This window comes from Leucopleurus acutus (genome assembly GCF_964270905.1).
Source record: "Leucopleurus acutus genome assembly, chromosome: 10".
Taxonomy (NCBI): Eukaryota; Metazoa; Chordata; class Mammalia; order Artiodactyla; family Delphinidae; genus Leucopleurus; species Leucopleurus acutus.
The window spans coordinates 99,796,156-99,822,397 of NC_139153.1; the positions used below are offsets into that span (position 1 = coordinate 99,796,156).

The 26,242-nt window shown below is 51.7% G+C and overlaps 1 protein-coding gene across 1 annotated transcript; it reads left to right on the forward strand.

Annotated features, from left to right (window-relative positions):
• Positions 1-593: 593 nt before the first annotated feature.
• TXNDC5 (thioredoxin domain containing 5) lies at positions 594-26,033 on the forward strand. The gene is made up of 10 exons (XM_082847316.1): positions 594-903; positions 4,268-4,417; positions 9,346-9,451; positions 13,827-13,923; positions 16,170-16,285; positions 17,647-17,733; positions 18,320-18,463; positions 21,336-21,418; positions 22,816-22,945; positions 23,972-26,033. Exons 1-10 carry the CDS (start codon positions 632-634, stop codon positions 24,092-24,094), a joined length of 1,308 nt encoding a protein of 435 aa, XP_082703442.1. The 5' UTR covers positions 594-631; the 3' UTR covers positions 24,095-26,033.
• The last annotated feature ends 209 nt before the right edge of the window (positions 26,034-26,242 follow it).

Sequence of the window (26,242 nt, forward strand, 5' to 3'; positions counted from 1 at the left end):
TTTTTGGAGGAGGAGCCCTGCGGGGTTAGTGTCTAAGAGGATGCTTGGAGCTTTTCTCCTCACCCTCAAGGTAAGGCAGGGCAGGGCACACCCGCACGCGTTTCTCTTGTTAAGCGGGTTTTCATCAGTCCCTGAGCTCAGGCCCAGAATCACAGTTGAGGTCCAGCCAAGAATTTGACTCATTCAGGTGTAAACCCCGCCAATTCTGCTCAGTTTCCTGAATTCTGCTGACAGCAGCTCTTTATTCCTTTTGCCTGAAATCCTGGGGTCTTTGTGTACGTTGAGATGAACCGAGGCTGACATCCCCCTCAGTGGCCTCCCGGCGCTCCAACACTCAGCCCCGCTCCAGGCCAGAGCGGGCAGAGCCTGGGTTTGGGGAGGCGCAGCGCCCTGCGGGAGTAACCCAAGCCGTCCCAGGAAGTGCTGGAGGCCCGGCACGGAAGGCTGTCGGGGGCCCGGACCCACTTCTTCCGCGGGCTCCCAGCCAGGCTCTCCGGGCGCGCGCGGGCCCAGCCTCCGCCGGGGAGCGGGCGCGCGCCGGGCGGGGCGGGGCGCGGGCGGGGCCTCTCCGGGGCGGGCGGCGCGGAGGGGTTACCGGCCGCCGCGGCGAGAGCGCGCCCAACCAGCCGTGATGTCCGCGCGCGCCGGAGGCTTCCTCCCGCCGCGGCCCCGGGCCCTGGCGCCGGCCGCGCCTCTGCTGCTGCTGCTGTTGCTGCTGCTGCTGGACGCCGGCGGCGGGCGCGGGGGCGCCTGGGCCCAGGAGCCGGGGTCGGCGGCGGACGTTGCCCCCGCGGCCGACGGCGGGGACGGGCAGGACCCGCACGCCAAGCACCTGTACACGGCCGACATGTTCACGCACGGCATCCAGAGCGCCGCGCACTTCGTCATGTTCTTCGCGCCCTGGTAACTGGCCGCACCGCCCGCCTCGGGCTCCGCGGGTGCGGGTCTGGCCCGGGCCCGCACTATGCGCGCGGGGGGCGCGGGGCCGCGGTCTGGGGGCGCCCGGCGAGGGGCTGAGGGTCTTCCGGGCCGGGAGGCGGCACGCGCCGGGCGCTCGCGGCTGACGTGGCGCTAGGGCCGGGGTGGAGCAGGAGGGGGCGGTCCCCGAGGGCAGAGCCGGAAAAGGCCGCGGCTCCGGCTCCCGCGCCCCCTCCCCCGATCCCCGCACCGGGGGAGGGGAAGGGGTCGTCGCCCTTCGGGGCCGCTGGGAGCTCAGAGCCCGTCCGCCCCCTGGCCCTAAACTTCTGCGCCGGCCGGAGGCAGCGGCCTGCGGTGCGCCGGGACCCGGAGGCCACGTGCGGTCTCCCCGGCGACCAGGCGTCCGGCGTGCACACTTGGACTTCGGAGGCGGTTCGCTCGCCGCACGGCAGACCTCCGGCCTGCGAGTTTAATTGAAACACAGGGACTCACAAGGCGTGATTTCCCACCGTGCGGGAAGGGGTGGCCCAGGCAGAAGAAGGTTCCTGCGCTCCCCCGGGGGGTGGAGAACAGTGCGGGTTCTGGGGGCCCGTCCGCAGCCCCGGGGTGGTGGGGAGCTGTGCTCGCGGTGATGGGAGCCACTGGCCCCGGACCCAAGGCCGACCTCTGGCACCTGCTCCTCTCTGCTCTCTTGGGGCCTGGTCGTCTGCCGAGTGTGAGATGGGAAAAGTTATTACTACGTTGAGCAGACGGTGCCCCTCGCCGTGGTTCTCGGGGGGCGGGGGGCTTTGGTGTGGCCTCGGTGCCGAACCCAGAGACGCCTGCCCTGTGGGTTGCCCTGCAGAAAGCCTTCCCGTCATTCGCACGAGCACAGGGACTGAGTGCCTTCCTCCTAGGGCCTAGATGCCCGCTGAAGGGGGTCCTCCGTGGGCGGAGCAGCCAGCCGGTCTTCGGGCCCAAGGCCCTTTGCAGGCTTTACTGCAGAATTTGGCATTCGCCCCCAGAGCGGAGGAGGCTCCTTGAGATGTGGGAAGGGGATGCAGGAAGGAATAGGGAGAAGATGCCCAAGAAAAACGGCCTGTTCAGAAAATGTGCAGGTGGAAGTTGGAGAAAACTTTTTCTCTTCCTCCCCATGTTCAGATGATGACTGTATTTCAGTTCATTTGGAGTTAAATCAGCACTTTTGGTCTGGGTCAGAGCTGTCCCATAGATACATTGTGTTTCCAGTTCCCAAGAACCAAGAGTTGAATTTGTAGAACTACCAGTGGTATAGAAAATACTTTGTAGTGTAACATAATGGACATCGATAGTTACTTTGTGAAGGGTATTATTCTCAGAGTAGCTATTCCAATTAAATACACTACTTAAGTGAAGCCTATTTTTGTGGAATAAATCTGCCCATGGATTTTTTTCTCTTATATTTTAAAGAAAAACTGACATGTAGACATCGTAGGTCCGTGCAGTGCCAGTGGAGTTTTAATTCTGGAGTCTCTGTAATACTCACCAGCTAGTCCTGGGCTGAGTGAGGGACAGGACCGGGCACTTGGTATTAAGTACATTCCTTAAAGTAATGTAATGTTTCATTGTGTGTGGCTTATAGACTTTTAGGTGGATGCTCCCATAAAAAGTGACTTTTAAAGTTTTTGTTTGCTTCTTAATAGTCTACTGTGAAATGTTTAAATAGAGATGTGTGGGTTTCTGTGACAACATTTAAAAGTTAGACTTTAAGAGCAGATTGGAGCTCAGATGGAATACGCTGTGGGCTGCCCCTCCTCTTTCCATTTCAGTTTCTGGAATGTTGGGAGCCCACGTGTGATTTGGGGGCAGGAGCTAATGAAAACATCGATCTGTGTGTATTTGCTCTGAACTGGGTAGAGGCAGGGCTGTCCTACTGCTGTAGATCTTGTGCCAGCGTCAGGTCATAGCTTCTCTATGGCCAGTTTTCGGGTCACATTGAACCTGGTGACAGTGAGGTCAAGGTTGGAGCCGCCTCCTCAAAAGGACCAGGTGGCTTTGCTCTGTTATGTGACCACAAACTGCCTCTGAATGCAGCTGCTGTCTCAGAGGTTCATGCTGTAGCCCCAGAGGTCCAAACCCAGAAGTGCCAACTGCACGGCACCCACGGATCCATCGCTGAGAGATCGCCAAGCACTTAGTACGTGCCAGGCCCTGGGGATCCAGCTGTAGAAAGGGTGATGCTTGTCTCTTGTACCATGTATACTTAAATCCAGCAGGGGTTTGCCCTCACAATTGTCTTCCAGAAAAGAAGGGATTCATATTGTATTCGAACCTCTTATAAAGCAGGATTCTCTTCTCTGGCCAAGAAAGTGCTTAGGGAAGACAGGTTATTCTGCTTGAAGCAGAATTTTCCAGTGCTTCCTTTAGGTGCTTCCTGGTGAGGTCATCTGTCAGAAAAGAAAAGAGGCAAGGAGATTTAACACTGATTTGATTGAGAAATTATTTGAGGATGAACTCAGTTATTAAGTGTTGGGTGTTCTTACCACACTTTAGAAAGCAATACAGCAAGTAGTTACATCGTAGACATCATGAATACACACTTACCAGGTGAATGGGGAAAAAGCCCCCACATGCCATAGTGTTTGTGTATAGTTAAATTCATACAATGAATTTTATGAGTGTATGTTTGAGTATCTCAGATTTAGAAGTTTGGGGGTGGCCACAGGCTTTTTGTATGCTTCTCCCTGGAGAGAATGCAGAGCTGATTTCATTTCGAGGCTGCCTCGCATTTGGGGAGACTCGGTTACATGGTAGAGGAGACCTGACTGTCAAGGAGCCATGGCGAGGGGAAGTGCTAAGCCACCGCCACAGGGGCGGAGCGAGGGAGCTCTCCAGAAGAAGGGGAGAAGAGGGTGGACACCAGACAGCCTGGGAGTCACTTCCTGGAGGAACAAATAGGAATGAGCCAGGTGGGTTTAGGGAGGAAGTGCCAGAGAGAAGAGTGTGCTGATTCCCAGGGCCCGGCCAAGCCACGGCCCTTTCAGGAACCTGGAAACTCAGCAGCATGGCCCAGTGGTGGGCAGCAAGGGAAGGAGGGCAGTGTGCATAGAGGTCAGGTGGGAGGTCAGCAGGGACCAGATCCAGGGGGAGCCGGCACAGCGCCTGGCTAAGTTTTGATTCCACGCTGAGAACAATGCGGGGTCTCTCCGGAGGGTTTAAGCAGGGGAGCAGATTATGCAGACACTGTGAGCTGTCCGGCTCCGTCTCCACTGCAGTGTGAAGAAGGGGTTGGATCAGAGAGCCCCACTGCCCTAGGAAATGGCTGAGCAGGTGGGTCGGGCACCCTCTGACCCCGGCGCTCAGCGTGCTTGTCACTGTCACCTTGCTACAGGTGTGGACACTGCCAGCGGCTGCAGCCTACCTGGAACGACCTGGGAGACAAGTACAACAGCATGGAGGACGCTAAGGTGTACGTGGCCAAGGTCGACTGCACAGCCAGCTCGGACGTGTGCTCCGCCCAGGGCGTGCGTGGGTACCCCACGTAAGTGACGGGCGCTCGCGTCCTGTATCCGCCGGGTCTTCCTCGGCTTTCGCCAGCCGCATTCGGCCAAGAAAGTTCAAGTTAAACTTTTGGCACCTTCTTTGTAGTTCTGAGAGTGAGGGGATGCCGACTTCAAGCAGGCACTCCCTGTTGTTAGGGAAAGGTTATATTTGCACCGTGTGTGTATTAGGTGCCGTTTTTTACTTTGTTTGGGAAAAGCCTTTAATTAGTTGAGTTTTCCTGTTTATAAAAGAACATGTCTGCCAGACAAAAGTGGCATTCTCCACGAGGTCCTGTCACATTTGACGTTCACACGTACGTTTACACGACGAGCACCGACTGTCATGAATTTGCGTCTGAATTTTTGGTCACTCTGTTAATTCTTAAGCCTCCCTTCTAGAGTTATTTCCCATGTGACTGGCCCGTGGGCTGTTTTTGTTGGAAAGAAAGTGCAGCTGTTCTGACAAGTGATACTTGCTACCTACTTCCTTGACAGTTAAAACAGTTTTTTGGTTTTAAGAACAGAAATTGAAACTGGCTTAATGAACAAAAGACGGAATTAATTTGAAGGCTGTGGGGGAAGGCCTCTGAGACTCAGCTCCATGGGTTTGGAGGTCTGTTTTTCTGCCCTCCTGCCCCTTAAGGTGACTTAACCCCCCGCTCTGCATCTCTCTGTTGCCATGGCGGACTTGGGCCCGTCGCCGATTGGCCCAGCTTGGATGGACTGTTCATTCCAGAAACCATCTTTGTGACCCGAGAGGCAGGATCTTGTCGGAAGGCGGCAGCCCCGTTCAGACTCAACGTTTACTGGTGGAGTGAAGAGCGCTTCTCCAAGAAAGGGAAGACGCTGTTTCCAGAAGGATGGGGGAGGGGTTGGGCACCGCAGGTCCCCAAATATTTGTTCAGATTGACAAATGAAGTCAATCCTTTGGGAAACCCGAGCTGATCTTCAGACTTGAGAGGCCGCATGGAAAATGGCAGGAGCTCTGGGCTGGAACCTGGATGTCACGGTTTGGACCCCAGCTCTACCGTGTACTTATCCTGCAGCTTTGGTCACGCACGTTCCACAGCCTCTGAGTCTGAAGTAGGATGCTGACACCTACCCCCCCATAACATTGTTGTGTGTAATAACATGTGTGTAGATACCGATCTGAACATACCCAATAATGTTAAGATTTCCTCTAACCTTTGGAGATTTGGCATTTCCATAAAGGGCCCTGGAACTCTTGGTCTTTGGTGACTGTTTGCTAATGTGGGTGCAGTAACTCAAGTGTACATCACATCAGAGCAATAGAGACAAAACTTCCTGCTGTATGTACCTACCCGTTGGCACCACTGTCCTGTGCTCCACTGCGTTGCCTTTAAAGTAAACTCTGCTTGTATGAAGAGCATCCCAAAGCAGCAGCCAGTGAGGAGTGGGACCAGTTACCTGTTGAGAGCCTGTTACTTTCAAGGTGCAGGAGCAACAGAGATGGGTGGCCATGGTGTCCACTCTGAAACAGCCGGCTGTGTGTGGCCCTGTGGCTCTGTGCACGGTAAACCACGCCATAGGGAAGGTGAAACAGGACCAGTCATAGGACTGAGAAGGCAAGTGTCAGGGAGAGAGTAGAGGGTTCCACCTGCACCCAGTCATACGAGCTCTCTGGCTGCAACATCAGTTACTGCACAGATGCTATGCACAGATACTGAAAGATCCATGTTGGATCAGGTGTCCTGATTTGTTTTTTAGAAGATGTGGTCTCCCCAAGAAACCCATGCACTGGTTTTGTGTTGTTAAAAAGAACTATACAATACAATGAGCTACCACTACGTGGTTTGGGAAGGAACCTCGTCACAGCCCGAGAACAGATTTTTTCCACAGAATGCAGGAGGTGGGGGCATGCTGCATAAATGTAGCGGCCTCAGGGCATTCATAGATGAGCCTGTGTGAGCTTTACTTCTAGGGATGTTTCGAGGCCTGAATCGGGGTGATGTAAGTGCTGAGGCGGGTTGCGGAGCGGGGCGTCAGCACGTTAGCTTTTAGGTCATCCCTCCCCTGTCACCTTCAACTGGAGGAAAGGATTGGAGAGGGAGGGAGTTTGGGTTCCCAGGTCCCTGGAGAAGGCTGCCTACGCTCGGGAAGATGTTTTGAGGTCTTGCTGTTGAGACAGTAAAGAATCTTTATCACCTGGGAAAATGCTGGCAGGGGCAGGGCTGACGGAGGTTCCCTAGGGCTGCCATGCAGAGTGCCACTGAAAAGAATAGAAACGTATTCTCTCACAGTTCCGGAGGCCAGAAGCCCGAGATCAAGGCATCGGCAGTGCCGTGCTGCCTCTGAAACCTGTCAGGGGTCCTTCCCTGCCTCTTCCTGGCCCCTGGTGGTTGGTGGGCAGCCCTCGGTGTTCCTTGCCCTGCAGAAGCGTCACCCCAGTCCTGCTCCTGGACTTGGCCTTCTGCTGTTCGCTTGTCTCTCTCTGTGTCTGAATCTCCCCTTTCTGTACGTACTGGATTAGGGCCCACCTTCACGACCACATTTTAACTTGATGACCTCTGTGCAAATCCTATTTCTAAATAGGGTCACATTCCATGGTAGCGCGGTTAGGACTTCAGCAGATCTTTTTGGGGACACAATTCAACCCATGACACCATCTCATCTATAGTAGTAGAACTTCCATCATTGCTGTTTTCCAGAGGGACCCAGCAATGGGGATCTTTCCCCTGCAGTCTCCTTGATTGAGGAACAGATCACCAGGAAAACGAGTGCCCATGTGGAGGTTTGGTAACAGCAGAAGAGTTTGGGGCTATACTTGGGGCATGAATCCCATGGCCTGCTCTGCATTGCTGCCCTCACCTCCATGTACAGTGGGAGTGAAGTCAGATGCCCCGTGAGGGAAGCTCTGCCCTCCCTAGGCTCTGTGAACTCAACCAGAATCTCAGACTCGAGCTGGTTAGAAAGATTTTTAATCCAACAACAGGAAGAGATTTTAAAAACTAGTTTTGCTTCGCTCAGTGTACACCACATGAAGGAAAAGTCCCAGATTAGGTTTTACTGCATTTTAACCTTAGCAAAGGAATGGAGGATGGGTTCAACAATGCCTGCTCTGATTTCTGATTTTTTAAAAATTCTTATATAGTTTTATTGTTACAATTAATATTTAAGCCTTCAGATTTTCTTTCTTTTTTTTTTAAACATCTTTATTGGAGTATAATTGCCTTACAGTGGTGTGTTAGTTTCTGCTTTACAACAAATTGAATTAGCTATATGTATACATACATCCCCATATCTCCTCCTCCTTGCATCTCCCTCCCATCCTCCCTATCCCACCCCTCTAGGTGGTCCCAAAGCACCGAGCTGATCTCCCTGTGCTATGCGGCTGCTTCCCACTAGCTATTGATTTTACGTTTGGTAGTGTATATATGTCAGTGCCACTCTCTCACTTCATCCCAGCTTCCCTTTCCCCCTCCCCGTGTCCTCAAGTCCATTCTCTACGTCTGCGTCTTTATTCCTTTCTGATGTTTTGAGGATCCACTCTTTTCCATCCTGAAGCGCTTTGGTGGAGGGAGGTACTGGGGCGAGAGGTGGGGAGTGGAGAGGGACAGTAGCCGCCTCTAGTCCTTTGTGGGCACAGCTCACGTTTCCAGAGCGTCTCAAGGGGTGGATGCGGGTGTTCACAGTCTGAGAGCCTGCTTTGGAGTCACTTGAAATGTTACGCTTCGTGAAGGAAGGGACATACTGGCCGAATCGAGTTAGATTGCGTCTTTTTGTCCTGGCTCTATGAGTATAAGCTGCTAGGGAAGGGGACATATATTCTTCACTGGAGACACATTGGGATGTCCCCTAGCCCATCACAGGATCTGAGCTTCTGGGTGAGGCCAGTAAGCCCATTTTCACCTGAATGCCTTCTCCAGCCAGTGTGTTGGTTTTCTTGTTTGGTGTGAAACTTCATTTTAAGACCTTTGTGGGGCTAGCTATCCAAACCCACAGTTTGATTTCTGCGCATCTTAACCTCTCGCACTCTGGCACTGTGCATTGGGCGTCTCCTAACAAAACCCACGTACGTGCCAGGAAGCGTTAGGGGTGTTTTAGATGAGTAGGCTCGTCCGAATGCTAGCCTGTGTTTGTTACCTGTCAGTAGCCATATTTCCCCCTCCATCCTGCCACCCTCTATTAATTCTGTCAATAGAAGAATTATTCCCTCCCCTCCCCACCTTCCTTGACGCCTTCTGTTAAGTTTTATCTGGACCGTGTTGTCCCGTCACCAGTGGAGTGACACAGGGTCTGGACGTGTTCATCTTGGCCTCTGGTGATGTCTTTGCTCCCCTCCAAAGGCAGAGCTCCTTGCTCTGTCTGCAGATACCTAGTATGCGTGTAAAATAGAAAAGATTCCTTCTCTGGGGGCAAGTGAACGGGCCATATCAACCAATGTCAAGGTTGTCCTTATAGTTGGAAAGTTGAACTCTCACAGTAGCTGGATATTCATGCGTTTGAAGAGTTGAATAGCTGACAGTGTATCCTGGAAATACATTTACTGCAGAACAATGCTATTTCTACTACAGTTGTAAATTGTTTTTCAAAATGCAGAACGTAAAAACTACTGAAGCTGGGGAAGGATAACAAATGGGGCAGGGGAAAGCTAGAGAGCTCTGCACACCTGAACCCTCGTAGCTTTGGGGGTTTAACTCACGGCCTGATGTGTTCACCCCAGTTTTGTTTTTCAAGAATAACATAAGAAACTTTTAAAAGTTCAGGATTAAGTGACTATGTTATCACCTAGAACATTACTTTTCTTTCTTTTCCAAGTATCATCAGAGAGGGGCAGGGGTGGGCTGCCTGCGGCCCGCCGACACCTCATTTTTATGATTGTTCCGCTAACTGAGTTTGCTCTCTGCTCAGAGTGGTTTGAAGTGCTTTAAAATCTACTGCAACTAATCCTCTGTTACTCTTTCAGCTTGAAGTTTTTCAAGCCTGGCCAAGAAGCTGTGAAGTACCAGGGTCCCCGGGATTTTCAGGCCCTGGAAAACTGGATGCTGCAGACGCTGAACGAGGAGCCCCCCGTGAGTGCACATGAAGCCACCCCCTCTTTCTTCCTACATTTTTGGGGTAGTCAAGAGGCCAGTTTAAGTACCATCTTTTTTTTTTTTTTTTGCGGTATGCGGGCCTCTCACTGTTGTGGCCTCTCACATTGCGGGGCACAGGCTCCGGACGCACAGGCTCAGCGGCCATGGCTCACGGGCGCAGCCGCTCCGCGGCATGTGGGATCTTCCCGGACCGGGGCATGAACCCGCGTCCCTTGCATCTGCAGGCAGACTCTCAACCACTGCGCCACCAGGGAAGCCTTAAGTACCGTCTTAAAGCAACTTTTATCATAAGTAAAGGTTCACTTTTTTTTTCTTCTCAGTTTTTCTTTTTACTGTGATAAAATACACACACTATAAAATTTGCCCTGTTACCTGTTTTTCAGTGTACAGTTCAGTGGTATAAATACATTCAGAACGTGGTGCCGCCGTCACCACCGTCCATGCACAGAAATTTTCCGTCTTCCCGAAAGGAAACCCTGTCCCCGTTAAGCCCTGACTCCCCTCCCCCTCCGGCAGTCCCTGGCGCCCAGCGCTGTTTTCTGCCTCTATGAATTTGGCTCCTTTAAGTACCTTATGTAAGTGCGAAAAGATGAACTTTTAACAAGTTTCTGTTATGGAAAAGTTCAAACAGGCACCAGAGTAGAAAGAAGAGTCTAATGGATGGTGGGCAGGAGTGCAGGGAAGGTGGCCCCGCGTGCCCGCCTGAGCCTTGACAGTGGTTCCCATTCTGTGGGCCTTATTTTGTCTCCCCTGCTTCCCCGCCCCACGTTTGGCTGCACAGTCAGTGTCATTTGTAAATATTTCAGGATGCAGCCCACAGATGAGGACTTACTACTTTTTAACATACCTTCTGTGCCCCCTTCACATGTAATTCAGCTCGCAGTAATTCCTCAGCACCCGAGATGGACTCGTGGCCACCCAGGGTCAGGGCCAGGCTCCCGCCCTTCCTCCCCCGGGACCTCGCTCCCGCGGGCGGTACCCACAGTGTGAATCTTCCCTTTGCTTCTCAGCCCTCAGCCCCACGGCCCTAAGTGGCTTTGCTGATAACAGAATTCAATACCCTTCATGCTCTCCATGTCTTAATGGCCTCCCCTGCGGTAAGGATAATATCAGGAAATGGGAGAAACTGTATGATTTCTGAGATTTTTTTTAATTGAAGTATAGTTGATTTACAATGTTGTGTTACTGAGATATTTTTTAAAGACATAATTATTTGTAGAGTGTTACAAAAAAACCCTGTAATCCTCCTCCAGCTGATGTTAGGACCCTTAGTTTTGTTATAAATCACTGCGATCGTGAGCCCTGCAGTGAGCGTCCCTTCGTGGGTGGTGCTTTCGGATCAATGCTGACTGCTCAGGCCCACAGAGGCTGAGCTGTATTTTGACGGGAATAGAAAGATGGCCCGTGTTCCCGTGCTGTACGTTTCTGATGAAAATATTAAGAGCATCTGAAGCCTTTGAATGTAATGTCCAGTCCAGCACTGGAGTAAGACCGTGGTATTGCGTCAGGCAGGCGCTCCCTGACCTGAAGGTTGTCTGGGCTCCAGGGCTCTTTTGGGGGCCCTGATGCTGTTGGTGTCATCTTCCAGGGTGTGGTCCTTCAGCTGTCCCCCAGATTCTGTGTAGAGGTCACAGCTAATCGGAAACCCAGCTGCTTCCCAAGTGCTACTTTACCTCACATTCTTAAAAGTTTAGAACCACATGGAGAAGAACGTCGGCATACGGTATTGAATAAGTGTTGACCAGAGACGTGTCTAATTTTAGGCAACAGGGAAAACCACAAACCTCGCGGAGAGTAAATTTGCATCTTTGTCATGGCAAGAAAGCTGGAGGAGCAGGTGTAACTTTCACATAGGTTTAAACTTCAAGTTTGTTTTTTTTTTTTTTTTTTTTGTGGAAATGTCCTCTGAGGGGAGGAAGCCAGTTTTTTTTTTTCTCTTTTTTCTTTTTTGTGATACGCGGGCCTCTCACTGCTGTGGCCTCTCCCGTTGCGGAGCACAGGCTCCGGACGCGCAGGCTCAGCGGCCATGGCTCACGGGCACAGCCGCTCCGCGACATGTGGGATCCTCCCGGACCGGGGCACGAACCCATGTCCCCTGCATCGGCAGGCGGACTCTCAACCACTGCGTCGCCAGGGAAGCCCGGAAGCCAGTTTTAAAGGGGAGTTCATGGTCTCCAAAAACATTTAAAGTAAACTTTTCAGCAAAAAGCCAGTCTTCTATGATGACTTTATTCACGAAAGCATCTGCCAGTGTCAGGATGGCAGAAAGACTTCACCTCATGAGCCGAACGTCTTTCTGGGGAGTGGAGCCCAAAGCACGGGCTGGGGACGGGGCAGCCAGGCTGAGGCTCACGTAGCCATCCTCAGCGGGGTACCCCGGGGGCGTGGCCACATGGAACCCACCCCTCCCCGCCTGAGACCTCAGTTACCCACTGGCCATATCTTTGTGTCTCAGAGCAGTGGGGATCTCAGATAATTGCTAGAAATGATGACAGGGTGCCTTATTATAGAAAAGTTCAAATATTCAGACTTAATACTGCAAGCCGAAATTCTTTTCAATGTGAATTTTGCCTTATAAGCAAAAACTTTTTAAAAACTTCATCTGTATTTATATCTAAATAACTTAATGTACACATTTTCATCTTTAAACAGGATAAATTTAGATTTTTTCCTTCCTAGCATTATGGCAGTATTGAAGTCAAAGAAAAGAAAACCTGCCATTTCTTAAATTGTACCCCAATTTTTATATTTCCATGTTTCCTTCTGTAATTTTTCCTTAAACAGTCATCATCAAATAAACATGGTTCCTTTCATTAATGATCTTTTTATATAGTTGAGTCATCTTTATACTGACCGTATTTTACCTCCTGGATTTGCCATAATCCAGCTCTTCTCTGTCCAGGGATAGTTAGGTTACTTATATTTTTTCTGTCATCAGAAATGCTATAAGGAACATTTTTATCTTTGTAAAGGACGTCTTCCTTTTCTACTTTGGAGTGACTTTTTAGCCTCTATTCCCAGACATAAAATTGCAAGGCAAAAAATAAAAAAGCAAGACCACTTTTGTGGCCCCTGATGAATACTGCCAGATCGCTTTCCTAAGACTCTGTAAGCCCACACTGTCACCAGCCCGGGGAGAGGGGAGGGTGGCCGTTCTGTGATACACTGTGGTGTTCCCACAATGGCCATCCCTGCGTGCCACCAAGGCACAGGCTCCTTTGGTGCCGTAAGTGGACATTTTGCTACTGCAGCCCTTTGAACGTCTTATACAGGGTGACGTGTAGTCTTTTGTTTCATGTTATTGGAACCTAGCTGACTGTCCACTAGCCATCACTCTCGGTCATCCTTTTGTCTGGGTACTTAGCACTTGGAAAGTTGTGTCAAGCCAGCAGTGGAAAAGAAGACTTCATGGTGCTTTCCTGCTCAGCTTTGAGCTGTCAGCACTTTGAAAGCTTTTAAAGACTTAACTTAGATATTCTTTTTAATAGAAATACAAACCACTAGGTAAAAACTGAGTAACACACACCCACGTGTCTATAGCACAGTGGGGATTCAGTGGTCTTCTCTTCACCTCTGCTTGCAGGCCGTGGCTGTGTCGGCCTGAACAATTGAGATGTTTCGCACGGTGTGGTAGAGTGGTTAGTAGTTAGTTAGTAGTTAGTTGTCACACTGGTGTCTGCCAGGTACTGGAGAAATGCCACTTCTTGTCCGTTCTCTGTGTGTTTCTGTCCCAAACTTAGCCCCATGAACTATATTCTTGCTAAAAGTGCAGCCCATGTTTGCCCTGTGGTTTCCTCTTTGCTGCCTTCCGTCCACCTGCCTCTTCTTTCTCGTCACCTTTTCTCTTTTATCAGCCCTGCAGAGTCTTACCTTCCTTCACAGGTTTTATGTTTGTGTAGATAAAGGGTGGCCAGGCCCGCCTGCTCTCTGACGGTTTCCTGCTCCCCGTCGTGCCCCTTTTGCTCCCTCTGTGTCTTCGGGTGCTGCTTCCTTCTGTATTCTACAAGACGTCTCAGGTCACGTTTCAAAGGACGGGACAGGGTGCTGGTTTGGGGTGGCCCATCCTTCAGTTTGTCTGCTCTGTTGGGTGGGGTTTGGGGACAGCAAAGGACGGGTTGGGGCAGGGAGGCCATCACCCAGCTGCCTGGGGCATCGGTCCTCGAGCATTTGCCAAGGGTGACAAAGTCGCTTCTTTGCCCGGGGCGCCACCTCAACACAGCAGTGTCCCTCGAAGCCTCGAGGTGGCAGGGGACGGAGGAGAGCATAGAAGGTTCCAGACAGAAGCCTCCATGGGCTCCCCTGGGTCTTCACACACACACCCAGTGACCCTTGTTCCGTCTCTTCCCATCAGACACCGGAGCCCGAGGTGGAGCCACCCCGAGCCCCCGAGCTCAAGCAGGGCCTGTACGAGCTCTCGGCCGGCAACTTTGACCTGCACGTGGCACAAGGTAGGCGGGCGGGTGCGCCGGGTCTGCACCTCTGGGCAGCCCTGCCCGGGCCGTCCTCCTGGGGGCCCTGGCTTTTCCTCTTGCTGCTTGAGGGCTGGCACTTGTCCAGAGCTTCTCTCCCCCAACCCCGATGGCATCAGTGTTTAATGCTCTTCCTCTCGGAGATGATCCCTCCTTCTGTCTCTGTCCTTAGGGAAGGGCCAGTCCTAATCCTAAGCTAAAGCCCCAGGTGTGGAAAGCTCACTGATGGCGAGTGGGTGCACGCACTTGTGTACTGGCTGGACAGTGCGTCCTTGGATAAGAATGTTTGTTTATGTTAATGTTAAGCATATGCTTATTGACCTGAGGCAGAAACAAAGGTTTCTCTTACCTGTTTAAACCAGAATTTATTGGGACCATTATAACACACGAATCGAATCAGCGTAGGTGTTCTTTACACTTAAAATACTTTTCGATACCAAATCTCATTTTTTGAAAATAGTCTCCTAAATGTCAGAATGACCTGAGTACGATTTCTAACGTTAATGATGTGTAAGGCCTTTCTTCACATGTTCGGAAGTGTGGGCTCAGCAGTGAAAGGCTTGAAAGTGCGTTCAGCCTCCTTGCTGACCTGCCCTCTCAGATGCTGTCATGGAGAGAGATCCTCCTGGGAGACGGGGTTGGAAACGCTCTTAGGAGGGCTTAAAATTGTGTCCGGCCCTGAAGCCTCCTGCTTGCTGGTAGTTGACATACACCCCATCTAAGGTCTGACATCGCTTGTGGTGATCCTTTCAGCCGTTTTTAATTAAAGGTGGCTAGTTAATTGGTACAGATGCTCTGACAGGGTTTCTATCCGAAGGGGAGTCGCTTTAATTTGAGACGGGCTTGGGCTCCCTGCAGCATGTGCTCCCGGGGCCACCCGTGACAGACCACCGTCCGAAGCCCAGCCCTGACACCCCCCCGAGCAGGTCACCCACCGAGGGGCCGTGTGCCCGCACACCGTGGCCTCGTGCTGCTGACATGAGGGTCTCTCCTCGGAGAGCGGTGCAGCCCCGCCCTGACTCAGCTGCCGGGCCTCCTGTCTCCGCCTCACAGCACAAAGTAGCGACACACCTGTCTGGAGACGTGGTTTCAGCCTTGCAGATCAGCTGCTCATGTATATTTAAAATGTTTTTATTTAAATTTCTTAACTGGAGTATAGTGGATTTACAGTATTGATTTTGAAGCAAGTTTTTTTCCCCATTTCCCTCGCTCGCATCATTGCTGCGGTGACAAGATGCCGCCGTGAGCGTTGCCATGGCAAAGTCCGACTCTGAGCCTGAGTCACACGTCAGCGTCCGTTGGTTGGTTCTCTCCTTGGCCACAGCCTGATTTCGGTTTGGTCTCAGCCTGACACCGTTTTGGCCCTCGGCTGGTCAAGGTAGAAGAGCCTAGATGAAAGTTTTCAGTGCCTAAATCATGGTGTTGTGAGCCTTGTTTTTTTCCTAGCCAAGGGGAGTGATATTCAGTCTTTTTAGACCTTCTATCTTATTGTGAAATAAAACCCAGATACAGAAAACAATGTAGGGTGTAGTGAATGGTCATAGAGCGGTCACCCGGCTCAAGACAGAACACTGCTCGCTTCCCGTGCCCCGCCCCCCAAAAGGCACTGCCCTGCCTGTAGGGAAGCCGCCACTTGCTTCATGGTGTGGAGTACGGTCGCCCTGTCCACGTCACCTGATGTCTCTGTTCCCTGTGAGTTGGCCGTTGAATCTAGGGACTTTATCACGTTCTGTTTGATGTTTTGGGGGGTGTGAGCAACACTGCATAGCTGGGAAGTCTCTCTGTGACGTCAGTGGCCTCGTCCGTCACCGCCTAGAGCCGTAACTCACGAGGGATGCAAAGCCTGCTGCTGTAATTCAAGCATCGCTTCTTCATTTTTACAGCAGGAGACACTTGCCCTCGTTTCTCACTTGGTTATCCAGCGGTGCAGTTCACGTGGGAAAGACAGGCAAGTGCCTGATTCTTTCCCTTTATAGCCCGTTTTCCGAATAATGAGTTGGGTCCCTGTTGTCCTCCAAAGATGACAGATTGGTTTTTAAGGATCGTTATGAACTCATGGGTAGAGACATATTTGATGGGGAGTCATTTTTTACCAGTTCAAGGGTTCATGCTGAACTGAGCTTTGCAGGAGGACAAAGATGAGACGCTTCCACTCACGCTCTAGGTGGGTGGGTGTAACTCACACTCCCTCTCCCCTCCCCCACCTTCCTTCCCCACCCCCGAAGGAGACCACTTTATCAAGTTCTTCGCCCCGTGGTGTGGTCACTGCAAAGCTCTGGCTCCGACCTGGGAGCAGCTGGCTCTGGGCCTTGAACATTCCGAAACTGTCAAGATTGGCAAGGTAAGTGAAAGCCCTTATTAAACCGGAAATAGACCGCCTCTGGCTGGATTAATTAGCTGAGTAGCCCATTCTTCATTCTGTGCACAGAGTCGCAAACTTGATTTATTAATTCCATTTAGCGTGCCACTTGATAATTCATTTCACCTTCACAGATGGCAGCCGGGTTTCGAGTGTGCTGGCTTTTCCACAGTCTAGAGATAAATTATGGCTTTGGCTCCTTTGTTTATTTTGAAGCAATGGCCAATTCTGAATTGGCAGCCCCAGAGCCCTTTCTGCAAAGATATGGGGCAGAGCCTTAGAGAACATTCACTGGACGTACTTGGAGACCATCCACAGTCGAACTCACCCAAGAGCTCTTTCCTAAAAGGACCTTGGGCTCTGTGCTCACACCCTGTGTGCAGCCTGCGTGCAGAAGACCCGCCCGTGGGGAGCCCTGGCTTTTGCCCTGCTGCCAGGAATTCTTTCCCACTTTACGTAGGGAAGCCAGAAGTGATGCCTTGACAACTGGGTTTTCGGGAAATATCTAGAGCAGCTTCCGGGCCTTCAGGCACTTTTAATCCGTCCATCCTCCAGCACCTACCAGACACCCTGCCTGAATTGCTTCTATAAAAATCTCATTTTCTACCTTGCTGGGGGCTGATTTGTATACAGGAGTAATGCTGTGTGTTCAGGAACTGTAGCTAATAAGGTGATGCGCCCAGCACAGTGAGATGGCCAAAAGCATAAACGTGGGATTCGGACAGACCTGGCCGGCCACCCTCGAGCAGCTTCTCCACACCTCAGTCTCCCCCTTCACAAAACCGAGACGAGATCTGACTGGGGCGGTGGTGAGGGTGACGGTAAAATGCTGAGCACGACGCTGGGCACAGAGCAGATGCCTAGGAAATTGTAATGGTTGTGAAGTGAAGTTTTCACTGTTGTGTGTTAAACACTTGACATCTTTTCAGTTTTATCTTTATTATATTCCAAATACTCCTATTTAAAACTCCTGAACCTGAGAATACATTTCTGATGACTGACGTGGGTCTCTGTCCACGACAGCTGGCCGTCCCCTTCTCCAGATGTCAGGCTAGGCTCCCTCTGTCCATCTGCTGACCTGCTCAGGGTAAACTACTCCCCCAAAACTGGCATTTTTGAGTGAAAAGAAATCATGTCTCTAAAGTAAATCCCATCACTCTGCTCCCTAAGCTCAGGTGTATTTTGGGGTAAAGTCTCTCCAAAAGCTGCAGCTTGCTGGCAGAGACGCTACAGATGGGGAGTTGTAGAAATTTTCTTCTTTGAAAAAGCACTGAGTGTCCGAGAGCCCATTTACCAGGAAGGCTCGCGGAGAAACTGACGGGGCGCGTGATCTGTATTTCCAGGTTGATTGCACACAGCACCATGAACTCTGCTCAGGCAACCAGGTCCGAGGTTATCCTGCTCTCCTCTGGTTCCGAGACGGTAAAAAGGTACGTCTTCGGGTCTTAGCATTGAGACAAGACGTGTGTCATAACCACGGCTGAACAGTCGAGTGGTTTAACGGGTGGCGCGTTGCCAGCACAGATCGTTTGGGCACTGGTTTAAAGGAATACGCGTCACGGAGCGAGAATGTCTTTCTCTTTGTTGGTAAGGCCTGGCGCGTTGAGAGAAACCATCAGGCGTTACGCACTCCCGAAGCATCTCAGCTGGCTCAGGTTAACTCTAGAATAAGCCGGATCGACGGTCCTAGGGTAACTGCTCTGATTCCGACCTTTGAGAGGGGTCAGCGCTCGCTCTTGGTAAGGCCCTTCAGTGCCGGCTTCGTCCCTGGCCGCTGGGCAGCGCCCAGACTTTGGAACCGCTTAGCTCTGCAGAAGGAAGGCGCTGTGAAGTTCTTTGCCCAGAGCCAGACTGCGGTTGATCATCTGTGCTTTGCCTTCACCTTTGAGCAGCAGACACCACAGAGCCGGGACACCCAGACAGAGACGTCCGATGGGGGCGGGTCACGCGTGGGCAGGTGGAGGGTTGAGGATTCACAGCCCTGACGTGTCTTTGTGTCGCCTGTGTCCTGGGCAGGTTGATCAGTACAAGGGGAAGCGGGATCTGGAGTCGCTGAGGGAGTACGTGGCATCGCAGCTCCAGAGCACGGAGAGGGGCGCCCCGGAGCCCATCCAGCCCTCGGAGGCCCCCGCGCTGACCACTGAGCCCGCGGCCGACCAGGTGGGTGCACGGTCAGCTCCCGCCTCCAAGCGACAGCGCAGGCACAGCACGCGGTCGGTCATTCACGTGGTGGGCTGGGGTCCACTTTTCAACACAGCGTTTTCTTGAACTCCTTTCACATGCTTGTTAGGGGGTCAGCGTAGACAGAGCTTCCCTTTAAAGAACCTGGAGTGGGTGTGAGACAAAGGATCCTGCGAGCATTTGGTGTCAGCATTTCTGGACAGTTCTTCCCTTTGATTCAGCACTCACTAACTTGAAGGTCTTTGCTGTGAAAGCTGGGCTGTTGCCTCTTGGGCCCGTTCTGCTCGCTTCCATAATTTGCTGCAGTCAAGGTGGTAAAGGCTCCTGAAAGAGCTGCAGCAGAAAGGCTCTGCGCGTGGGAATGTCAGAGGCAGATCGCTGTAGGCTATTTCATTTGTCCAGATGATCGCTGACTTATCGAGGTGTCCTCTTCATATATTCAGAGCGTAAGGTTTCACGTTCGTTCGTTCTGCGTTTATCAAGCCCTGTCGCATTCCAGCCACTGTCCTAGGCTGCCAGGACACAGAGCGAATAAAGACGTTGTTTTCCGCCTGTGGAGAGTGGCGGGTGGGAAGGGGGAGACACGCGAAGATGTCGGTGCTGCGACGCAGGCCGGGGCGGGGAGGCAGGGAGCGCCACCCCACGGGTGAGTCGGTGTCGGCCGGAGAGCCGTGGGGAAGGCCGCCTGGCGGCGCGTCAGCCGGCAGGAGTGAAGAGGGCGCGAGGAGGCCAAGGGCACCGTGCGGGACGCAGAGGGAGCTGGCGGCTGGCCCCCGAAGGGCCTTGTCCGCCAGCCGCGGATCTCAGGTCTGCAGGGAGCCAGTGGAGGGCTTGGACTTTAAGAAAGCCGGCTGGCTGCAGCCTGTGTGGACGAGACGGAAACCGCTATATCTGGAGACGAAGGATGCAGGGGTGTCCAGCTCCCCCTGCGCAGTCGGGATGGGGGAGGGGAGGGAGGGAGAGACGGGCTGGTGGCGCCGGGTGGGAGGGAGGCGATGGGTCCCTATTCAAGGTGTTGCTTCCAGGGCTGTGGCGGTCTGCACGTGGCGACAGGTAAGAGTCCGGAGCTTAAGCCGGATGCCTGTCTAGACGAGGAGGTTCCCGCATCCGCTCCTGTAGGTAGAAACCGATGCTGAAGCCGCGGGTGAAGATGGGATTGTTCGGGGAGTCAAAGTGGTGTTTTCCCGGGAAAGCAGTGCTCGGATGTCCCAGCTGAGAGCCACACATAAGGCCTGTTTGTCTGTCAGTGTACTTCCAAAGCCGAATCCTTGTGTTGCCGCCTCAGTTCACACAACGGCACTGCACAGCACGCCAGGTTCTTACCCGGGACGGCGGGCAGCGCGGCCCTGGTCCTGGGGAGGACGCCTCCCTGGTGACTGTCCAGCCTCAGCATTTACGGGAGCGATCGTGACTCACTAGGGCTGTCACGCCCGGGTCCCGGGGATCAGGCTTGGAGAGCCGGCAGCCGCCGGCCCCATCCTCCCAGGGTGGGGCTGTGATGGCGCCTCCGCCCCCCCGGGCCCAGCCCCTAGTGGGACGCTTGTAGGTTGGGGACCGCGTGGGTGTTAGTTAAAAGTGGAAGTTTTGGTTTAAGAAGTAAACAAACGATTTCGTAGTTAAGGGACCACGCGTCAAGGGAGCGTGTGTCATGGTGGTTGTAAAGGTCACCCCACATCGAGTGTAATTATATACTGTGGGTGTTTTTGTCAAACCCAGAAGGGTTTCTATTTATAATGAGGTTTTCCACCACTAAGTGGGTCTTTCAGTGAGTGTGGTGTCATGTTTCTGGACATGAAGATGGTAGCGTCTGGATGGCCCCCGCGTCCTGGTCACAGACACATGGTACTTGGTGCTGGACTCGAGTGGGGCAGCCCTGGCACACTTTGCCATGTGATACATCATCCGTATTCTTTTTATTTATTTATTCATTTATTTATTTATTTGGCTGCATCGGGTCTTCGTCGAGGCATGCAGGATCTTCGGTTACGGCGTGCGGGCTCAGTAGTTGTGTCGTGCGGGCTCTGGAGCGCGTGGCCTTAGTTGCCCCGCAGCGTGTGGGATCTTAGTTCCCCGCCCAGGGCTCGAACCCACGTCCCCCTGAATCGGAAGGAGGATTCTTAACCACTGGGCCACCAGGAAAGTCCCCATCCGTATTCTCACGAGAGGATCACAGATCCATTTTTGGAGGAAAGCACATAGACATAACCCTGTGAAGAGCCTTCAAGATAGAATCGCTTTAGAGCAGACTGCCGTGTGGCACCTTTGCCCTGAATTCTCCAGCCTGAGTTCAAATGAGCAGTCTTCACATTTACTGTGAATTTAAAAATGGAAAGCAGCCTGTTATCTGTAGAAGCACATGTTGCCTGTGCTTGTGTAACTAAGGTCCCTCCGTCACATAGAGAAGATAATTATGAATCTGTAGGATGAGAGCGATAGGGTCGGCGGGGAAAGCAGTGTGTACAGACTTCGGGGAGGCCGGTCAGCTCGGACTTCGATCAGTGTCCGAGGCTCCAAGCCCGGGAGGCGCGTGCTTGGGCCCTGCCCACCCGAAGCCCTGGAGACAGCGGCTGCACCTGACCCTGCCTGGGCTGGCTGGGGGCAGAACGCTGGACGTGTCCTGTCCCCTCCACGCCGCATCTCCTGGGCTCAGGACCGTGGGACCGGTGATGATGAGTCACTGCCCTTTAGTGGAGCTTGTGAAAAGTGAGTTGTGTAGGTATTTGTGGGTGGCCTCGGAGCACACATCACAGCATTTTAAAAGATGACGGACCTGTATTTCTGCGATCCCAAAGCATGATCCCCGCTCTGCTCTACGTGGTGTATTTGAATTGTGGCTTTTCCCTCCCCCAAGGGCACTGTGTTGGCACTGACGGAAAATAACTTCGATGACACCATCGCAGAAGGCATAACCTTCGTCAAGTTTTATGCCCCGTGGTGAGTAGCTGTTGAATTAGAAACTTGGTCCTCGTGCGCTTGAGTCACATCCTATTTTTCAGGCCATAGGCCAACCCTCCGGACTCAGTGTGGGGCAGATACATTTACTTGTAGTTATGCTATAGGGAAAAGGGAAATGTCATTATATGTGTTAAAGTTTGGTGGTAATTCACAAAGTGATGGAGAATGATGGAGAATGAGGTTAACTTAAAGCTCAGTCTGCTCTGGAAGAAACAAAAATGGAGACTTCTTATCGTGGCCACATAACACTGCAGTTTTGTGGTATCTGGGCACTTTGCCAAATAGATGGCTTTTGGGGTTAAAGACTAAGCTCTGCCCCTTAGTCTCTCTGGATGTTGTAGAGAAATCGAGTAGAGCTCAGCTTTCCGTTAGAGCCATGCAGTCTGTCAGTCACCTGACCTTCCTGGCCCGTGGCCCTCGGGGGCCAGAGCAGAGATGGGCTGCTCGGAGCCCGAGACCGCGGCAACCGCAGTCGGGAAGACGATAGGTTCCAGGATGTGCCGTGAACCACTGCGGCTTTGGATGCCCTTTAAATCCTTTGAACCCACTTTCCTCAGCTGTAAAACGAGGAGAATGCTTTGTCTTGAAACAACCCATTTGGAAAGATAGTGTTGAGGAGAGAGGAATCCTGTTTCTGAACACAAACACACACGTGCCATTTTCGCTTCCCACTTTGTTTCATTGCGCGTATCCATGAGAATCAGTAACGGCAGAGATAAAAAAGTTAACGAGTGACCTGTACGACTTGCGCAGGTTTTATTCTTAAAGAGTAGAATCACTAGATAATGCCTTTAAAACTATCACGTATTTTCTAGTTTTTTTTTTAAAAAAACCCTAAAGCTGTACAGATCACGTACAAGGACAGAAGAGCCCCTTTCATTGAAGGGGAGCAGGCCATAGAGGGGAAGATGGTCAGGAAGGGGGTATAGTAACAGGTGGAAGGAGAGTTTGAGCCAAACTTAGTGGCCTCAGTGCTCACACCACATCCCGGAAGCTTCAGGGAAGCTTTGAAGTTCTTTTGAACACTTAAGACCGTAAGAAATACCTGTTTTTGGCATTCAGGTGATTTTTTAAAAAGCCCACAGTTGACCGCATCGTAGAGATGGTTGCAAAGCTGAAGCTGGTTTGCAGACCGTCTTGTTGTCAGTCAGGGTATCCGAAAGCCTGCTCTGGCTTGGGTTTGAATTCCGTGTTCGGGATGGGAGAGGACGAGCAGGTGCAGGAGGTGGGGGGCGCACCCCGCGGGAGAACCTGCCGGTTTGTCCACTTCTGGGCAGCTGTCGGCTGCTTCCTACAGAAGAAACAGGCTGGGCAGTGAAGTGCAGGCGAGTGAGCTTGACGGGACCTCAACAAAGCTGTCGCTCTTCTGTCCCCAGGTGTGGGCATTGTAAGAGCCTGGCTCCTACCTGGGAGGAACTCTCTAAAAAGGAATTCCCTGGCTTGGCGGAGGTCAAGATCGCCGAGTTGGACTGCACTGCGGAACGGAACATCTGCAGCAAGTACTCGGTGGGTCCACATGGATGGAAACTCATGGGGACAGAACTGGGGGCGGATCCCAAGTGGAGCTGTAATTCGGTATTGTGGGCTCAACCAAGATAACTCATCCTCTCGACAAAGAGTTTTTTGTGTCCTTTGGGGATTTCTTTTTCCCATTTGAGAAGCAAAAGAGCTGCTCTCTCAAAGGCAAGGCTGTCTTCTGTGAGTGCACACAGTTCAGAGGGGTTTTCAGGCCTTGCCACCTGGGCGAAAGGCTGGCAGTACCTGAGGCTCTGAGCTGGAGGGCAGGGCGCCACCTGCGCGGCCATTCCCATTGGCTAAACGGTCAGCTGGCTTGTAGCCTTCGTCGCACACACAGACACAAGGCAGCGCTCAGTGCAGAAAGTATTTGATCCTACACTTCCCCGAGAGGGCCACACCAATGGGCCAGGCTTGGCTTCTTTATGTAACTGTTGCCTTCTTTCCAAGCTGTTAGCACCATCGAATAGCCCAGAAGATTTGCAATTTATTTATATTTTTCCATTTGTGGTGTTTTTCTTAAAACATTTTTGAGGCCTCTGGAGTTTATTAGAATAGATGTATGTAGCACAGACGTCATCTACTTACTAGAAGATGCCAGTCATTTTTAAAAATTTTTTATTTTTTTGGTGCTTTAAGGAGAAAGGTGAGCTGTGCTGACAAGTGTGCATCCTTGAGGCTCCTGCTGCCACTCAGCGCGGACCACAGAGCGCCCTGGCGTTGTCAGGGAGCTTGTGGGAAATGCAGCCTCAGGCCCCCTCCATCCACACCAGCTCCCCAGGCGAGACTCCACTCTAGGGTGAAGTCACTCCTTGTTGCTAATCTTGAAAGTAGGTTTGGGTTGGAAAGTGAATATAGAGCCCCAAGGCTCTGCTTTCTGAACTCTTAGGTACTTTTTTGATGGTCTGTACGTTCTGAAAATTTATAGACTTCCCTGGGCACGACTCTAGGATCTTTTCTGATTTTATTTAAGAAGCAACTTTGTGTTGGTTTTCAATTTTTTTTTTTTTTTTTAAGGTACGAGGTTATCCCACATTGCTGCTTTTCCGCGGAGGCAAAAAAGTCAGCGAGCATAGCGGGGGCCGAGACCTGGATTCCTTGCACCACTTTGTCCTGCGCCAGGCGAAGGATGAACTGTGAGCTCGGCTGGAAGCTGTCTCCTGCCTGGCCCTGGGCAGGAGCTCAGTCCTGCGGCCGCTGCCCGGTCCCTTGCGGTGGTGACTCAGAGATCCGAACGCACTAAACTTGTGCTATCTTCTCCATGTGTGTGTTTTTTAAGCCAACACACTCCACAGATTCTTTCTTAGGTTTCTCTAAGTACATGTGTAACTCATGATCCCTTTGCAAACTAAATATTTTCAGTGGCAAGCTACCATCCATCCCCTTTAACCTTCTCTTGGTGAAATCTAAATGGTTTCCTTTGAGACTAAAATAGAGTCAAGGAAATTCCAATTGCCAGACTGTTTTTGGCTTTGGAGTGATTTCGGTGAAAGCATCATGCGATGCATAGTTTTTGAACCATCCGCGCACAAGTTCTGGAAAGGTGGCCTTGCCTTGTGGCGGTATTGCGTTGCTCTGATCTGAAGGTCCCAGTTGACTTGTTAATAACGTCGTTGGTCCGTAGCTTGGAGCGGATTTAAAACACAAAACCCCGTCGCCTCTGGAAGAGCCACTTTCCCAGCCCCTCCTGGATCTTCTGTCTCTGGTGATGCCTCTCTCACGGGGAGTGGTGAGCCATAATGAAAACGGTGGTACTCCTGGCGCGTGCCTGAGTAAGATACCGCTGATGCCATAGTCTTGTGTGTGTGTTGATACTTGACCCATCGCTTATTCCTGTCCAAGGGATACTTCTGTCCCTCCTGAGTGAGAGATTTCATTAGTTAACATGAAGCCAGAGTCCACGTGAACGTGAAGATCCGATGTCTCACGTGGAAAGTTCCACAAGGCTTGTCCCGACTATTCTGTTAACTCCTAGGAAGATTCTGCTTGGCTTGGCCATCTGGGGCCTTCCCAGGTCTGCATATCAGGGACCGAGGAAGCCCTGCAGCCCCACGATGGAGCCCTAACCAGAAGCAGCTTCGGACTCAGCAGTCCTAGAGGCCGTGTCCTGTACTTCGTCTGCCTTCGAGGAGGTCAGTCTTCTACTGTAAGAGGAGTGGGATTAACTTGACCTCAAGATCAAAGAAGGAGAGAGGCAGGGCCGAAGTAGGCCACCTTACCAGCGTCCGCATAACCCACGCCGTCCTGGTTGATAAGGAGCACGTCTACCCTCACCCTTGGAAGTCCGCAGCTGTGGGACGAGGCTCCCTCAAGGCATGTGCCTGTAGGTTCTTCGCCATCAGGTGCTCCTCGTGATAACACTCGTCACCCCACCGCCCACGCTCAGGAGATGTGGCCACTTGGCACAAAGTACCTGGTGGTCAGGACCTTAGAAACAAGACCCCGTCCGCTGTGCACGGCAGACGACAACAGGATCCCGGCCAGCCTCTGCCTTAAAGAAAATCTTTATTAATCATGTATGGTTCACAGATGTTCTTTAAAAAAGACCCCAACTTTCTAGAGAAGCACAATCCTCATGCGTGGATTCATCTTTGCATCATGAGTCTTGCTTTAAAAAGGAAATCAAAGTGGTACAATTTGTTTACACTATGATACTTTCTAAATAAACTCTTTAAAAAAAAAAAAGTCTGGTCTTTCCTTAAATGTTACAGCAAAACAGATATAAAATAGACAATAAATTATAGTTTATATTTACAAAAAAGCTGTAAGTGCAGTTATAGATCATAAATGTATTATTTAATCAGTTTAGTATGAAATTGGTTTCCGAGTACATGATCGTGAAAAAGACATTTAAAAAATATTCTCAGATTTAATCTGAGTCTTACTTTCTACAGGAGAAAACCATGATTTCGGTTCCTAAACCGCATACCCATCCTAATCTCTTCCTAAGGCTGGGTGCCCTTCCTCAGCTCATCACCTGTGCTGGTCTAACCCCAAGATGCGGGACACTGTCCAGTAAGAGGCAAGGAACCGTTTTACCGACACAGATGAGGGCTGACATTCCTGACGTAAACGTGCTTTTTCAAAGAGCCGTCCCTCAGGGGAAGAGGTGCGGGCGTATAGCTCGGTTAAAATGATGGCTTTAAAAAGACTTCTCATCCCCGGAGCCTCGCCTCAAAGTGGGATCACTTTAGTCTCTGTTTTTGGTCCTAGCAAAGAAAACAGCAAATGCTGGTGGCGGTGGGGGGGGGGGGCGGGGGGCGCGGGGTGGAAATGATATGTTTTCAT

Bases quoted from the DNA above. Each gene is read 5' to 3' on its own strand.
- TXNDC5 (XM_082847316.1), top strand. From the start codon at position 632: ATGTCCGCGCGCGCCGGAGGCTTCCTCCCGCCGCGGCCCCGGGCCCTG. The intron at 4,418-9,345 runs GTAAGTGACGGG...TTACTCTTTCAG, and splicing joins GGCGTGCGTGGGTACCCCAC to CTTGAAGTTTTTCAAGCCTG. The intron at 21,419-22,815 runs GTGAGTAGCTGT...TTCTGTCCCCAG, and splicing joins GTCAAGTTTTATGCCCCGTG to GTGTGGGCATTGTAAGAGCC.